This window comes from Chiroxiphia lanceolata, unplaced genomic scaffold (genome assembly GCF_009829145.1).
Source record: "Chiroxiphia lanceolata isolate bChiLan1 unplaced genomic scaffold, bChiLan1.pri scaffold_92_arrow_ctg1, whole genome shotgun sequence".
Lineage (NCBI taxonomy): Eukaryota > Metazoa > Chordata > Aves > Passeriformes > Pipridae > Chiroxiphia > Chiroxiphia lanceolata.
This window is the reverse complement of record NW_022476546.1, coordinates 18,723-35,108: the sequence shown is the minus strand read 5'-3', so window position 1 is coordinate 35,108 and position 16,386 is coordinate 18,723. Positions and strand designations below refer to the sequence as shown.

Genomic DNA, 16,386 nt, shown 5'->3' with positions numbered 1-16,386 from the left:
GCGCCCGGTTCAGGTGCTGGGCCACGGCCGCGACCTGGGCCTGGAACCGCTCGGGGGACAACGTCACGTCCAGGTCCAGGTACGCCCTGGGTAGGGCAGGGGGACATGTCAGGGGCACCCCAGGACCCCCCCAAATCCACCCTGAACCCCAAAATCCTCCTGCAACCCTCCTTGAACCCAAAAATCTCTCTCTGTGCCCGCAAATCCACCCGCACCCCAAAAATCCCCCTCTACGCTCCAAACCCCGAAGGTCTCCGGGACAGTGTCACACCCGGGTCCAGGTGAGCCCTGGGCAGGGTACAGGGACACGTCAGGGGCACCCCAGGACCCCCCTGAGCCCCCCCAAATCCACCCTGAACCCCAAAATCCTCCCTCAACCTTCCCCCTACCCAGAGCAAACCATCAGCCAGGCCACTGAGCCCGTCACCCCACGGCGACATCGCCGTCCCCAGACCCCCCAAACCTGGGGCAGGGAGGCCCCAAATCCCCCAAACCCAAGGCAGGGTGACTCCAAATCCCCCAAACCCGGGACAGGATGACCCCAAACCCAGGGTGGGGTGACCCCAAACCCCCCAAACCTGAGACAGGGTGACCCCAAACCCCCCAAACCCGAGGCAGGGTGACCCCAAACCCCCCAAACCTGAGACAGGGTGACCCCAAACCCCCAAACCCAGGGTGGGGTGACCCCAAACCCCCCAAACCCAGGGTGGGGGTGACCCCAAACCCCCCAAACCTGAGACAGGGTGACCCCAAACCCCCAAACCCAGGGTGGGGTGACCCCAAACCCCCCAAACCCAGGGTGGGGGTGACTCCAAACCCCCCAAGCCTGAGACAGGGTGACTCCAAACCCCCCAAACCCGAGGCAGGGTGACCCCAAACCCCCCAAACCTGAGACAGGGTGACACCAAACCCCCCAAACCCAAGGCAGGGTGACCCCAAATCCCTCAAACTCAAGACAGGGTGACCCCAAACCCAGGGCAGGGTGACCCCAAACCCCCCAAACCCAAGGCAGGGTGACCCCAAACCCCCCAAACCTGAGACAGGGTGACCCCAACCCCCCCAAACCCAGGGCAGGGTGACCCCAAACCCCCCAAACCCAAGGCAGGGTGATCCCAAACCCCCCAAACCCGAGACAGGATGACCCCAAACCCAGGGTAGGGTGACTCCAAATCCCCCAAACCCAAGACAGGGTGACCCCAAACCCCCCAAACCCAAGACAGGGTGACTCCAAACCCCCCAAACCCGAGGCAGGGTGACCCCAAAGCCCCCAAACCCGAGACAAGGAGACCCCAAAGCCCCCAAAGCCCCAGTGGGGGGGTCCCCAGCCCCACCTGAAGGGGTGTCCCTCCTCGGATTTCTGCAGCGCCTGCACCACGGCCCTGTAGACGCGCAGGCTGATGGTGACGCAGAGCAGGGCCAGCGCCACGTGGGCCACCACGGTGACGGCGCTGAGCGTGGCCAGGGACAGCAGCAGCACCAGGCTGGCGCCGAAGGCCACCGCGCTCCTCCTCACGTCCCGCCAGAACAGCAGCTCCCACACTGAGGGGGGACACAGGGGTCATGAGGGGACATGGAGCGGGGACACACAGGACAGGGGGGGACACTGAGGGGACACAGGGGTCATGAGGGGACATGGAGAGGGGACACACAGGACAGGGGGGGACACAGGGGTCATGAGGGGACATGGAGAGGGGACACTGCGGGGACACAGGGGTCATGAGGGGACAGGGAGAGGGGACACACAGGACAGGGGACACTGGGAGGGGACACACACAGAGGTCAGGGGTCACTGGGAGGAGACACACACAGAGGTCAGGGGTCACTGGAAGGGGACACACACAGAGGTCAGGGGACACTGGGAGGGGACACACAGAGATCAGGGTCACTGGGGACACACACAGAGGTCAGGGGTCACTGGGGACACACACAGGACAGGGGTCACTGGGAGGGGACACACACAGGTCAGAGGTCACTGAAAGGGGACACACACACAGGTCAGGGGTCACTGGGGACACACACACAGGTCAGGGGACACTGGGAGGGGACACACACAGAGGTCAGGGGTCACTGGGGACACACACAGGGGTCAGGGGTCACTGGGGACACACACATAGATCAGAGGTCACTGGAAGGAGACACACACACAGGTCAGGGGTCACTGGGGACACACATAGAGGTCAGAGGTCACTGGGAGGGGACACACACACAGGTCAGGGGTCACTGGGAGGGGACACACACAGGTCAGGGGTCACTGGGGACACACACACAGGTCAGGGGTCACTGGAAGGAGACACACACACAGGTCAGGGGTCACTGGGGACACACATAGAGGTCAGAGGTCACTGGGAGGGGACACACACACAGGTCAGGGGTCACTGGGAGGAGACACACACAGGTCAGGGGTCACTGGAAGGGGACACACACAGGTCAGGGGTCACTGGGGACACACACACAGAGGTCAGGGGTCACTGGGAGGGGACACACACACAGGTCAGGGGTCACTGGGGGCACCCTGGGTGTGGGGACTGGTGACATTTTTGGGGCAGACTGAGAGCAATGCCACCTCCCCCCACCTCCCCCCGTTACTTATTCGTGGGGCACTAATTAACCCCCCTCGTTAAAAGTGGGGCTAATCATCTCCCCCCACCATTAAAAACAGACCTTAATTAATCCCCCCTTACAACAGGCTTTAATTAACCCAACCCCCAAGGAAAATTGGGCCTTAATTAACAACCCCCCCCCAAGGAAAATTGGGCCTTAATTAATAACACCACCCTCCCCCGAGTAAAATTGGGCCTTAATTAATAACACCACCCTCCCTCGACTAAAATTGGGCCTTAATTAACCCCCCTGAGTAAAATTGGGCCTTAATTAATAACACCACCCTCCCCCGAGTAAAATTGAGCCTTAATTAACCCTCCAACTTAACCCGGGCCTTAATTAGCCTGCCCCCATTAAAACAGACTTTAATTAACCTCCCATTAAAAATGGGGCTTAATTAATCTTCTCCATTACAAGTGGACCTTAATTACCCCCTCCCCCCAGTAAAACCCAGGCATTAATTACCCCCAAAAAGTGCGAGGGGGGGTTTTGCCCCAAATCCCCCTTTTTCACCCCAAACCCCCTTTATTTCCCCCAAACAAAGGCAGACATGGGGCTCCCCCCCCCCCCCCCCAGACACCATTTTGGGGTGGGGTCCCCCCTTTTTGGGTGTGAACGACCCTCCCAACTGCAGCGGCGGGTTTTGCCCCAAATCCCCCCTTTTTTGCCCCAAATCCCCCTTTTTTGCCCCAAATCCCCCCTTTTTTGCCCCAAATCCCCCCTTTTCACCCCAAAACAAAGCACTCACAGGGGTCCCCTCCCCTCCAGCAGCATTTTGGGGTGGGGGTCCCCCCTTTCTGTGCCCCCCCTCCCCTTTTTGGGGGGTTAATTAACCATCCCCTGGCCGTGGCGGCGGCGGCTTTGGCCCAAAATCCCCCGTTTTCCCCCCAAAACAAGGCACTCACTGGGCTCCCCCCCCCCCAGAATTTCGGGGTGGGGTCCCCCCTTTAACCCCTCTTCCCCCCCCCCCCTCCCTTTTTGGGGTGTCAATCACAGCTCCCCCTCCCCCCCCCGATGTTTTCGGCGGCATTTTGGGGTGAAAAAAAGCCCTTTTTGGGGTGGAAACAAAAAAAAGCCTTTTGGGGTGAAAAAAAAAGCCCTTTTTGGGGGAAAAAAAGCCCTTTATGGGGTGAAAAAAAAAAGTCCTTTTTGGGGTGAAAAAAAAGCCTTTTGGGGTGAAAAAAACCCCCCTTTTTGGGGTGAAAAAACAAGCCTTTTAGGGGGGGAAAAAAGCACTTTTTGGGGTGAAAAAAAGCCCTTTTTGGGGAGGAAAAAAAAGCCCTTTTTAGGGTGGAAAAAAAAGCCCTTTCTGGGGTGAAAAAAAAGCCTTTTGGAGTGAAAAAAAAGCCTTTTTGGGGTGAAAAAAAGCCTTTTAGGGGGTGAAAAAAAGCCTTTTAGGGGGTGAAAAAAAGCCCTTTTTGGGGTGAAAAAAAGCCCTTTTTAGGGTGGAAAAAAAAGCCCTTTTTTGGGGGAAAAAAAGCCCTTTTTGGGGGGGAAAAAAAGCCGTTTTGGAGCGAAAAAAAGCCCTTTTTGGGGTGAAAAAAAGCCTTTTAGGGGGTGAAAAAAAGCCCTTTTTGGGGTGAAAAAAAGCGCCCTTTTTGGGGGTGAAAAAAAGCCCTTTTTGGGGTGAAAAAAAGCCCTTTTTGGAGTGAAAAAAACCCCCCTTTTTGGGGTGAAAAAAAAAGCCTTTTGGGGGAGAAAAAAAAAGCCCTTTTTGGGGGGGGAAAAAAAGCCCTTTTTGGAGCGAAAAAAAAAACCTTTTAGGGTGAAAAAAAAGCCTTTTAGGGTGGAAAAAAAAGCCCTTTTTGGGGTGCCCAAGGCCCTTTTTGGGGCTTTACCTGCCAGGCGGGGGAGGCCCCAGGCCGGGGGGGTCTCGGGGGGCCCCCCCAGCTCCCGCAGCGCCCGCAGGGTCTGGTGCTCCTGCTCCCAGTCCCCGACCCCGGGGCCATCGGGGGGGACGTCGGGGGTGACCCCGCGGGGCCGGGGGGGCTCCGGGGGGGCCTCTCCCGGCCCCTCCTCGATGACGGTGCTGTCGGAGTCACCGGAGCTGTCGCCGTCGGCACCGGGGGGGACGCCGGGGACACCCGGCCCGGGGCCACCGGGGCCACCGGGGCCACCGGGGCCACCTCCAGCGAAGCCGTTCCCGATGCCGGGGACACCGGTGAGGCCACTTCCAACGCCAGGGGCACCAATTCCAACGCCAGGGGCACCAATTCCAACGCCAGGGGCACCAACTCCAAATCCAGGGGCACCAACTCCAACGCCAGGGACACCACTTCCAACGCCAGGGACACCAATTCCAAATCCAGGGGCACCAACTCCAAATCCAGGGGCACCAACTCCAACGCCAGGGACACCAATTCCAAATCCAGGGGCACCAACTCCAACGCCGGGGACACCGGGGACGCCGTTCCCGATGACGCCGGTGCCGCCACTGCCGCCACTCCCGATGCCCAGGACGTCACTCCCAGTGCCAAGGCCACCCTTCCCAGCGCCGGAGATGCCATTCCCGGTGCCGCCGCCGCCGCTCTTGCTGCCCAGGCCGTGGCTCCCAGCGCCAAGGTCGCCGCTCCTGATGCCCAGGACACCGTCCCCGACGCCAAGGCCGCCGCTCCCGGTAACGGCGCCGCCTTCCCCGGCGCCGGGGTCGCCGCTGCCAGCGCCAACGCTGCCAACGCCGACGTTCCCAACGCCAACATCGCCGCTCCCGGTGCCACTTCCAGCACTCTTGGTGCCCAGGTTGCCGTTCCCGGTGCCCAGGTCGCCGTTCCCGGTGCCCGGGTTGCCACTGGCAGCGCCCGGGGGCCCGTTCCCGATGCCGAGGTTGCCGTCCCCGACGCCCAGGTGGCCGTCCCCGGTGCCCAGGTGGCCGTTGCCCTCCACCAGGTCCCAGGTGAGCAGCTCGCTGGTGAAGCTGTGCATCTCCCTCACGCACCGCGACACCTCCTCCAGCGCCGCGGCCGAGCCGGGCGGGGGCCGGCCCAGGGCCCTGCCGGGGGTCCCGCCGGGGGTCCCGCCGGGCACCGACCCCCCCCCGACCCCCCGGGAGGCCGGGGGGGGCCCGAAGTGGCACTCGCGGCCCTCGGGGATCTGGGCCAGCGCGGGGCCGAACTCGCGGTCGAAGGCGGCGCGGTCGGGGACCACCTCGAACGGCGACTCCGGGGACTCCGGGGGGCTCGGGGGGGGCAGCCCCGGGGTCGCCCCCCGGCCGGGCGGGGCTGGGGTCGCTGCGGGAGGGGGACACGGTCAGGGGACCCTCCCCCCCCCCTCCGTGTGCCCCCCGACCCCAGCCTGGGTGTGGGGGGGCTGGGAACCCGCTGTGACCCCCCCAGCATTTGGGGGGCTCAGGTGCCCTCCCTGGGGGGGTCTGTACACCCACTGCACCCCCCCCATCATTTTGGGGTCCTGTGTCCCCTCCCTGGGGGGGTCTGTACACCCACTGCACCCCCACGGCGGTTTGGGGTCCCCCCCCATCATTTTGGGGTCCCCCCCATCGTTTTGGGGTCCTAGGTCCCCTCCCTGGGGGCTTCATGCACCCACTGCACCCTCGTGGCCGTTTGGGGTCCCTCCCATCATTTTGGGGTCCCAAGTCCCCTCCCTGAGGGGGTTCATGCACCCACAGCACCCCCACAGCAGTTTGGGGTCCCCCCCACCATTTTGGGGGTCCCAAGTCCCCTCCCTGGGGGCTTCATGCACCCACTGCACCCTCGTGGTGGTTTGGGGTCACTCCCACCATTTTGGGGTCCCGTGTCCCCTCCCTGAGGGATCTGTACACCCACTGCACCCCCACAGCAGTTTGGGGTCACCCCTGAACCCCTCTGTGATTTGGGGGTCCCAGGTCCCCTCCCTGGGGGGTTCATGCACCCACAGCACCCCCATGGTGGTTTGGGGTCCCCCCCACCATTTTGGGGTCCCAGGTCCCCTCCCTGGGGGGGTTCATGCACCCATTGCACCCCCACCACCCTTTTGGGGTCCCAGTCCCCTCCCTGAGGGGTCCATGCACCCACTGCACCCCCCCCACCATTTTGGGGTCCCAGGTCCCCTCCCTGGGGGGGGTTCATGCACCCACAGCACCCCCACAGCAGTTTGGGGTCCCCCCCACCATTTTGGGGTCCCAGGTCCCCTCTCTGGGGGGTCTATACACCCTCTGCACCCCCACGGTGGTTTGGGGTCCCCCCATCATTTTGGGGTCCCAGGTCCCCTCCCTGGGGGGTCCATGCACCCACTGCACCCCCCCTATCATTTTGGGGTCCCTCCCACCATTTTGGGGTCCCGTGTCCCCTCCCTGGGGGGTCCATACACCCACTGCACTCCCCCATCATTTTGGGGTCCCTCCCTCATTTTGGGGTCCCAGGTCCCCTTCCTGGGGGGTTCATGCACCCACTGCACCCCCATGGTGATTTGGGGTCACCCCCATCATTTTGGGGTCCTGTGTCCCCTCCTGGGGGGGTCTGTACACCCACTGCACCCCCCCCATCATTTTGGGGTCCCTCCCTCATTTTGGGGTCCCGTGTCCCCTCCCTGAGGGATCCATGCACCCACTGCACCCCCCCCATCATTTTGGGGTCCCTCCCACCATTTTGGGGTCCCGTCTCCCCTCCCTGGGGGGTCCATGCACCCACTGCACCCCCGCAGTGCTTTGGGGTCCCCCCGTGCCCTCCCCCCAAAGGTTTGGGGGTCCCCCCCATGCAGGGGGGGCCCTGCAGGTGATGAGGCATTTTGGGGATCCCTCCTGTCCCCCCCTCGCAGCATTTTGGGGGTCCCCCCACTCTGGCCATGCGGGGGGGGGGGGTGTCTGCACTTCAGGAGGCATTTTGGGGTCCCTCCTGCCCCCCCCAGCAGTTTTGGGGTCCCTCCTGCCCCCCCCAGCAGTTTTGGGGTCCCTCCTGTGCCCCCCCAGCAGTTTTGGGGTGTTCCCCCCCCCCAGCACAGCCATGCAGGGTTTTGGGGTCCCTCCTGTGCCCCCCCAGCAGTTTTGGGGTGTCCCCCCCAGCACTTTTAGGGTGTCCCCCCCCAGTCCAGCCATGCAGGGTTTTGGGGTCCCTCCTGTGCCCCCCCAGCAGTTTTGGGGTGTCCCCCCCAGCACTTTTGGGGTGTTCCCCCCCCCAGCACAGCCATGCAGGGTTTTGGGGTCCCTTCTGTGCCCCCCCAGCAGTTTTGGGGTGTCCCCCCCAGCAGTTTTGGGGTGTTCCCCCCCAGTCCAGCCATGCAGGGTTTTGGGGTCTCCCTTGTGCCCCCCCAGCAGTTTTGGGGTTTCCCCCCCCCCCAGTCCAGCCATGTAGAGTTTTGGGGTCCCTCCTGCCCCCCCCAGCAGTTTTGGGGTCCCTCCTGTGCCCCCCCAGCAGTTTTGGGGTGTTCACCCCCCCAGCACAGCCATCCAGGGATTTAGGGTCCCTCTTGTGCCCCCCCCAGCAGTTTTGGGGTGTCCCCCCCCCAATCCAGCCATGCAGGGTTTTGGGGTCCCTCCTGCCCCCGCAGCAGTTTTGGGGTGTCCCCCTCAGCACTTTTAGGGTGTCCCCCCCCAGTCCAGCCATGCAGGGTTTTGGGGTCCCCCTTGTGCCCCCCCAGCAGTTTTGGGGTGTCCCCCCCCCAGCACAGCCATGCAGGGTTTTGGGGTCTCTTCTGTGCCCCCCCAGCAGTTTTGGGGTGTCCCCCCCAGCAGTTTTGGGGTGTCCCCCCCCCAGCACAGCCATGCAGGGTTTTGGGGTCCCTCCTGCCCCCCCCAGCAGTTTTGGGGTGTTCCCCCCAGCAGTTTTGGGGTGTTCCCCCCAGCAGTTTTGGGGTGTTCCCCCCCCAGCACAGCCATGCAGGGTTTTGGGGTCCCCCTTGTGCCCCCCCAGCAGTTTTGGGGTGTTCCCCCCCCCAGCACAGCCATGCAGGGTTTTGGGGTCCCTCCTGCCCCCCCCAGCAGTTTTGGGGTCCCTCCTGCCCCCCCCAGCAGTTTTGGGGTGTCCTCCCAGCAGTTTTGGGGTCCCCCTTGTGCCCCCCCAGCAGTTTTGGGGTGTCCCCCCCAGTCCAGCCATGCGGGGGGGGGTCAGACGGGACCCACGGCGGCACCAGAGCCCCCCCACCCCCCAAATCCACCCCTAAATCCTGGGGGGGGGGGGGGGAATGTCAGTCTGGGACTAAAAATGCTCATTTTGGGGCTGAAAGCACCCCGGGGGTGGTGAAAACTGCAGGTTTTGGGGCTAAACCCCCCGATTTGGGGTCTAACTCACAGGTTTGGGGCCAAGAAATTGGGGGGGGGGGGTCCTGGAGGGGACCTCGGTTTGGGGCTGAAATAAAGAACATTTTGGGGCCAAAACCACTTATTTTGGGACCAAAAACACTGGTTTTGGGACCAAAACCACTTGTTTTGAGGCTGAAATTCCTCATTTTGGGTCCAGAGTGAGGAGGGGGGGGGCAGAACCCCCCAAAACCTGCAGGTGTGGGGTCGGGAAATTGGGGGGGAGGGGTCCTGCTGGGGACCTCAAATTGGGGTTAAACCCACTAATTTTGGGGCTAAACTCACTAATTTTGGGGCTAAACCCACCAATTTTGGGGCTAAACCCACCAATTTTGGGGCTAAACTCACTAATTTTGGGGCTAAACTCACTAATTTTGGGGCTAAACTCACTAATTTTGGGGCTAAACCCACCAATTTTGGGGTCAAACCCACCAATTTTGGGGCTAAACTCACTAATTTTGGGGCTAAACCCACTAATTTTGGGGCTAAACTCACTAATTTTGGGGCTAAACTCACTAATTTTGAGGCTAAACCCACTAATTTTGGGGTCAAACCCACCAATTTTGGGGCTAAACTCACTAATTTTGGGGCTAAACCCACTAATTTTGGGGCTAAACTCACTAATTTTGGGGCTAAACTCACTAATTTTGGGGCTAAACCCACTAATTTTGGGGCTAAACTCACTAATTTTGGGGCAAAACCCACTAATTTTGGGGCTAAACCCACTAATTTTGGGGCTAAACTCACTAATTTTGGGGCTAAACCCACCAATTCTGGGGCTAAACCCACCAATTTTGGGGCTAAACTCACTAATTTTGGGGCTAAACTCACTAATTTTGGGGCTAAACTCACTAATTTTGGGGCTAAACCCACCGATTTTGGGGCTAAACCCACTAATTTTGGGGCTAAACTCACTAATTTTGGGGCTAAACTCACTAATTTTGGGGCTAAACCCACCAATTTTGGGGCTAAACTCACTAATTTTGGGGCTAAACCCACTAATTTTGGGCCTGAATTCACCCCCCCCCCCAGGATCCCAGTGCTGGGGGGTGGATTTTGGGGTCCCTCCCCCCCATTTCCCCCCGGGGGGGTCTCCCAAAGCCCCCGAGGGCGGCACAGGCGGGTGGGGGGGGGGGAAGGTTTTTTTGAGGCCAAACCACCAAAAATGACGATTTTTCTCCTGGAGCAGCAGCAGCAGCAGCAGCGGGGGAGGGGGGGCCGTGCAAAGCGGGGGAGGGGCAGTTTGGGGGGGGAGGGGGGGGCAAAGCTGGGAGGGGGAGGGGGGGTCTGACCCCCAAAAACAGAGAAGAAACTGAGTTAAGAAGCAGCAAAAGAAGAGAAAAAAAAAAACACTCTATTTTTGTTTATTTAATCCCCCCCCCCAAAAAAAAAACCATTTCAGGGGGGCTCAACTCCCCCAAAATGAGCTGAAACCCCCCAAAATCAGGGGGGAGTTTGGGGGGGTCACCCCCTCCCTCAACACCCAGGGGGCATCGAGGCCCTGAAGTTGGGTGTGGGACCCCCAAAGTGGCTCAGGGACCCCCCAAAATTGGCTCAGGGACCCCCCAAATTGGCTCAGGGATCCCCAAATTGGCTCAGAGCCCCCCAAAATTGGCTCAGGGACCCCCAAAGTGGCTCAGGGACCCCCCAAAATTGGCTCAGGGATCCCCCAAAATTGGCTCAGGGATCCCCCAAAATTGGCTCAGGGATCCCCAAATTGGCTCAGGGATCCCCAAATTGGCTCAGAGCCCCCCAAAATTGGCTCAGGGACCCCCAAAGTGGCTCAGGGACCCCCCAAAATTGGCTCAGGGATCCCCCAAAATTGGCTCAGAGCCCCCCCAAATTGGCTCAGGGATCCCCAAAGTGGCTCAGGGACCCCCCAAAATTGGCTCAGGGATCCCCAAATTGGCTCAGGGATCCCCCAAAATTGGCTCAGAGCCCCCCAAAATTGGCTCAGGGATCCCCAAATTGGCTCAGGGACCCCCCAAAAATTGGCTCAGAGACCCCCAAAATTGGCTCAGGGATCCCCAAATTGGCTCAGGGACCCCCCAAATTGGCTCAGGGATCCCCCAAAATTGGCTCAGGGATCCCCCAAAATTGGCTCAGAGCCCCCCAAAATTGGCTCAGGGATCCCCAAATTGGCTCAGGGACCCCCCAAAAATTGGCTCAGAGACCCCCAAAATTGGCTCAGGGATCCCCAAATTGGCTCAGGGACCCCCCAAATTGGCTCAGGGATCCCCAAATTGGCTCAGGGACCCCCCAAATTGGCTCAGGGATCCCCAAATCGGCTCAGAGCCCCCCCAGATTGGCTCAGAGCCCCCCAAATTGGCTCAGGGATCCCCAAATTGGCTCAGGGATCCCCAAAATTGGCTCAGGCCCCCCAAAAATTGGCTCAGAGACCCCCAAAATTGGCTCAGGGATCCCCAAATTGGCTCAGAGACCCCCAAAATTGGCTCAGGGACCCCCAAAGTGGCTCAGGGACCCCCCAAAATTGGCTCAGGGATCCCCAAATTGGCTCAGGGATGCCCAAATTGGCTCAGGGATCCCCAAAATTGGCTCAGGGACCCCCAAAATTGGCTCAGGGATCCCCCAAATTGGCTCAGAGACCCCCAAAATTGGCTCAGGGATCCCCCAAATTGGCTCAGGGATCCCCCAAATTGGCTCAGGGATCCCCCAAAGTGGCTCAGGGACCCCCCAAAATTGGCTCAGGGATCCCCAAATTGGCTCAGGGACCCCCCAAAATTGGCTCAGGGACCCCCCAAATTGGCTCAGGGACCCCCCAAATTGGCTCAGGGACCCCCCAAAATTGGCTCAGGGATCCCCAAATTGGCTCAGGGATTCCCAAATTGGCTCAGGGATCCCCAAAATTGGCTCAGGGATCCCCCAAATTGGCTCAGGGACCCCCCAAATTGGCTCAGGGATCCCCAAATTGGCTTAGAGCCCCCCAAAATTGGCTCAGGGCCCCCAAAAATTGGCTCAGAGACCCCCAAAATTGGCTCAGGGATGCCCCAAATTGGCTCAGAGCCCCCCAGATTGGCTCAGAGCCCCCCAAATTGGCTCAGGGACCCCCCAAATTGGCTCAGGGATCCCCAAAATTGGCTCAGGGATCCCCAAAATTGGCTCAGGGATCCCCCAAATTGGCTCAGAGCCCCCCCAAATTGGCTCAGGGACCCCCAAAATTGGCTCGGGGCCCCCCCAAATTGGCTCAGGGATCCCCAAATTGGCTCAGGGACCCCCCAAAATTGGCTCAGGGATCCCCAAATTGGCTCAGGGATCCCCCAAATTGGCTCAGGGATCCCCCAAATTGGCTCAGGGATCCCCAAAATTGGCTCAGGGATCCCCCAAATTGGCTCAGGGATCCCCCAAATTGGCTCAGGGATCCCCCAAATTGGCTGAGGGACGGGTTTTTTTTTGGGGGGGGGGAAGACTTGCCTGGTGAAGCCGCAAAGAGAGAAACGGGCTGGGAGGAGGAAGAGGAGGAAGAAGAAGAAGAGGAGGAGGAAGAAATGGGGGGATCTGCAAGAGAACACAGAGGGTGAGAGCTCAGAGACCCCCAAAACCCCCCAAAATCACCGGGGGACCCCCAAAACCCCCCCAAAATCACTGGGGGACCCCCAAACCCCCCCCAGAATCACCAGGGAACCCCCAAAACCCCCCCAAAATCACTGGGGAACCCCCAAACCCCTCCCAAAATCACTGGGGGCACCCCCCAAACCCCCCCAAAATCACTGGGGGACCCCCAAAACCCCCCCAAAATCACCGGGGGACCCCCAAACCCCCCCCCAGAATCACCAGGGCACCCCCAACCCCCCCGAGCTGGACTCTGAGGACCCTTTTCCACAGGGTCTTACCCCAAATTTCGGGGGGTTTGGGGCTCGGGGTTTCCCTTTTTGGGGCGAGGTTGTGTCGCAAAACCCCCCCAGAAAAGCCCAGTTTGACCCAAATCCGAGGGGTTTTACCCCATTTCCCCCCCCCCCCGGTCACAGTTGGCACAGGGATCGTTCTGCAAACCCCCCACCCCGAAAGAAGGAGGGGGAGACCCCTCCCCGGGAGGGAGCTGGGGGAAAAACACCGAGTTTTGGGGGGAAAATGCCGAGTTTTGGGGGGAAAAGGCCAAGTTTTGGGGGGAAAATGCCGAGTTTTGGGGAGAAAACACAACATTTCAGAGGAAAACCACAACCTTTTAGGGGAGAATCCCCAACATTTTGGGGGGAAAACACAACATTTTGGGGGGAAAACGCCGAGTTTTGGGGGGAAAACGCCGAGTTTTGGGGAGAAAACACAACATTTTGGGGGGAAAACGTCGAGTTTTGGGGAGAAAACGCCGAGTTTTGGGGGGAAAACACAACATTTTGGGGGGAAAACGTCGAGTTTTGGGGAGAAAACGCCGAGTTTTGGGGGGAAAACGCCGAGTTTTGGGGGCAAAACGCCGAGTTTTGGGGGCAAAACGCCGAGTATTGGGGGGAAAAGGCCGAGTTTTGGGGGGAAAACGCCGAGTTTTGGGGGGAAAACGCCGAGTTTTGGGGGGAAAACACAACATTTTGGGGGAAAAATGCCGAGTTTTGGGGGGAAAAGGCCGAGTTTTGGGGAGGAAACGTCGAGTTTTGGGGGGAAAACGTTGAGTTTTGGGGGGAAAAGGCCGAGTTTTGGGGAGAAAACGTCGAGTTTTGGGGGGAAAACGTTGAGTTTTGGGGGGAAAAGGCCGAGTTTTGGGGGGAAAACGTCGAGTTTTGGGGGGGAAACGCCGAGTTTTGGGGAGAAAATGCCACATTTTGGGGAGAAAATGCCACATTTTGGGGGGAAAACGCCGAGTTTTGGGGAGAAAACGCCGAGTTTTGGGGAGAAAACGACGAGTTTTGGGGGGAAAATGCTGAGTTTTGGGGAGAAAACGTCGAGTTTTGGGGAGAAAACGCCGAGTTTTGGGGGGAAAACGCCGAGTTCTGGGGGGAAAAGGCCGAGTTTTGGGGGGAAAACGTCGAGTTTTGGGGAGAAAACGCCAAGTTTGGGGGAGAAAATGTCGAGTTTTGGGGGGAAAAATGCTGAGTTTTGGGGGGAAAACGACGAGTTTTGGGGGGAAAACGACGAGTTTTGGGGGGAAAACGCCACATTTTGGGGGGAAAACACCACATTTTGGGGGGAAAAGGCCGAGTTTTGGGGAGAAAAGGCCGAGTTTTGGGGAGAAAACGCCAAGTTTTGGGGAGAAAACGCCGAGTTTTGGGGAGAAAACGCCGAGTTTTGGGGGGAAAACGTCGAGTTTTGGGGGGAAAACGACGAGTTTTGGGGGGAAAACGACGAGTTTTGGGGGGAAAACGTCGAGTTTTGGGGGGAAAACGACGAGTTTTGGGGAGAAAACGCCACATTTTGGGGGGAAAACACCGAGTTTTGGGGGAAAAGGCCGAGTTTTGGGGAGAAAACGTCGAGTTTTGGGGAGAAAACGTCGAGTTTTGGGGGGAAAACGTTGAGTTTTGGGGGGAAAAGGCCGAGTTTTGGGGGGAAAACGTCGAGTTTTGGGGGGGAAACGCCGAGTTTTGGGGAGAAAATGCCACATTTTGGGGAGAAAATGCCACATTTTGGGGGGAAAACGCCGAGTTTTGGGGGGAAAACACCGAGTTTTGGGGGGAAAACGCCGAGTTTTGGGGGGAAAACGCCGAGCTTTGGGGGGAAAACACAACATTTCAGAGGAAAGCCACAACCTTTTAGGGGAGAATCCCCAACATTTTGGGGGGAAAACCCCACATTTTGGGGAGAAAACACAACATTTCAGAGGAAAACCACAACCTTTTAGGGGAGAATCCCCAACGTTTTTTGGGAGAAAACACAACATTTTGGGGGGAAAACACAACATTTCAGGGGGAAAATGCAACATTTGGGGGTTTTGAGGCGCCCAGGGGTGAAAACCGAGGTGAAATCCCGGGAATTTGGGGTGAAATCCCGGGAATTTGGGGTGAAATCCCGGGAATTGCCGAGTCAGGGAGAGCTGAAAGCGGGGGGAGGGTCCCGGGGGGCCCCCCCAGGAAGGACGGACGGAGCAACGACCCCCCCAAAAAACCCCAACGGCCCCTTTTCGGGGGGTTTTACCCCATTTCTGAGGGATGGGGGGGGTGGGGGTGGGGCACTGCCCCCCAAATCTGCCCCCCCCCCCCAGGTCGATTCGCCCCAAATCTGCCCCCCCCAAAGGCCTCAGCCCTTCAAAACACCCCCAAAATTCCCTTTAAAAGCCTCCTCACCCCAAAATCTGCCCCTAAAAGCCTATTTATCCCCAAAACTACCCCCCCAAAGGCTTCTTTATCCCCACAATTTGCCCCTTAAGAGCATCCTTACTGCCCCAAAAGCCTGTTTACCTCACACCTGCCTCCAAAATCCCTTCTCCCCCCCCCCAAAATCCCTTCTCCCCCCCCCAAATCCCTTCTCCCCCCCCCAAATCCCTTCTCCCCCCCCAAAATCCCTTCTCCCCCCCAAAAAAATTCCCCGCCCAAAGCCTCTTTACCCTCCAAAATCCCCCCAAAAGGTCTCTTCGCCCCCAGATCTGCCCCCTCAAAAGCCTCTTCTCCCTCCCCCCGTATTTGCCCCCCTAAAATTTCCTTACCCTCGTTTCTGTTCCCCAAAAGCTTCTTCAGCTCTCACCCACCCCCAAAAAGCCGAAATCCCCCCTAAAACCTCCTCCCGCCCATCTCTGCCCCCGACAGACCCGCAACCCGCATTTCTACCCCCCAAAACCCCCTTTCCCCCTAAATCTGCCCCTTAAAAGCCTCTTTACCCCCCGACCCTCCTCCAAAAGTCTCTTTTCCCCCCTATATTTGCCTCTTAAAGACCTGTGGCCCCCGTTCCTGCCCCCCCCCCAAAGCCTCTTCCCCTCACACGCCCCCCCTTTTCCCCTCACACGCCCCCCGAAGCGCCCCTTTCCCTCACGTTCCCCCCTCACGGCCTCGCCCCCCCTCAGGTCCCACAGAGGCCCCACAGAGGCCCCGCCCGGCCCTTACCGGTGCACGACACGGAGCCGCCGCGGCAGCCGCCGGGCTGGGGCCGCACGGAGGAGGGGGAGGAGGGGAAGGAGGACGAGGAGACGACGGGGAACTGCGCGGCGGGGTCGGCCATGGCGGCGGCGGCGGCAGCGGCGGCGGCGGAGCGCGGGGAGGGCGCGTCCGTGCGGGGCGGTGGCCGCGCCCCGACTGCGGGAGGGGCGGTGCCGCGGGGGGCGTGACCAGACAGACCGTGACCAATCGGTGCCGCGCGGCAACAGGGGAGGGGCGTGGCCAAAGATATCGAGCCAATCAGCGCCTCGTTCTGGCGGCATGGGGGGCGGGGCTGGGAGGAGAGAACCAATAGAAACGCGCCGCCCTCCCGCCGCAGCTCGGCGCTGCTGCGCATGCACGGGAGAGGGGGCGCGGTTGCCATGGCAGCGGCGGGGAGGGGCGCTGCGCATGCCCGGTACGGGGAGCAGTTGCCATGGCAGCCGCGGGACGCGCGGTGCATGGTGGGAGTGGTAGGCCGGGGGGGGAAGGGGCTCTGGGGGGACCCCGAGGGGAAGAAGGGGCCATGGGGGGGCCCTGTAGGGCGCC

At 60.0% G+C, this 16,386-nt stretch overlaps 1 protein-coding gene across 1 annotated transcript; it reads right to left on the bottom strand.

Annotated features, from left to right (window-relative positions):
- Positions 1–4: 4 nt before the first annotated feature.
- RTN3 (reticulon 3) lies at positions 5–16,300 on the bottom strand (the record flags this gene model as incomplete). The annotated part of the gene is made up of 7 exons (XM_032677724.1): positions 15,808–16,300; positions 12,260–12,343; positions 5,348–5,828; positions 4,997–5,212; positions 4,440–4,948; positions 1,332–1,539; positions 5–86 (listed from the first exon to the last, which is right to left on the bottom strand). Coding segments are annotated over exons 1-7 (2,073 nt in total), but the record flags the coding sequence as incomplete, so codon positions are not given.
- Positions 16,301–16,386: the final 86 nt, after the last annotated feature.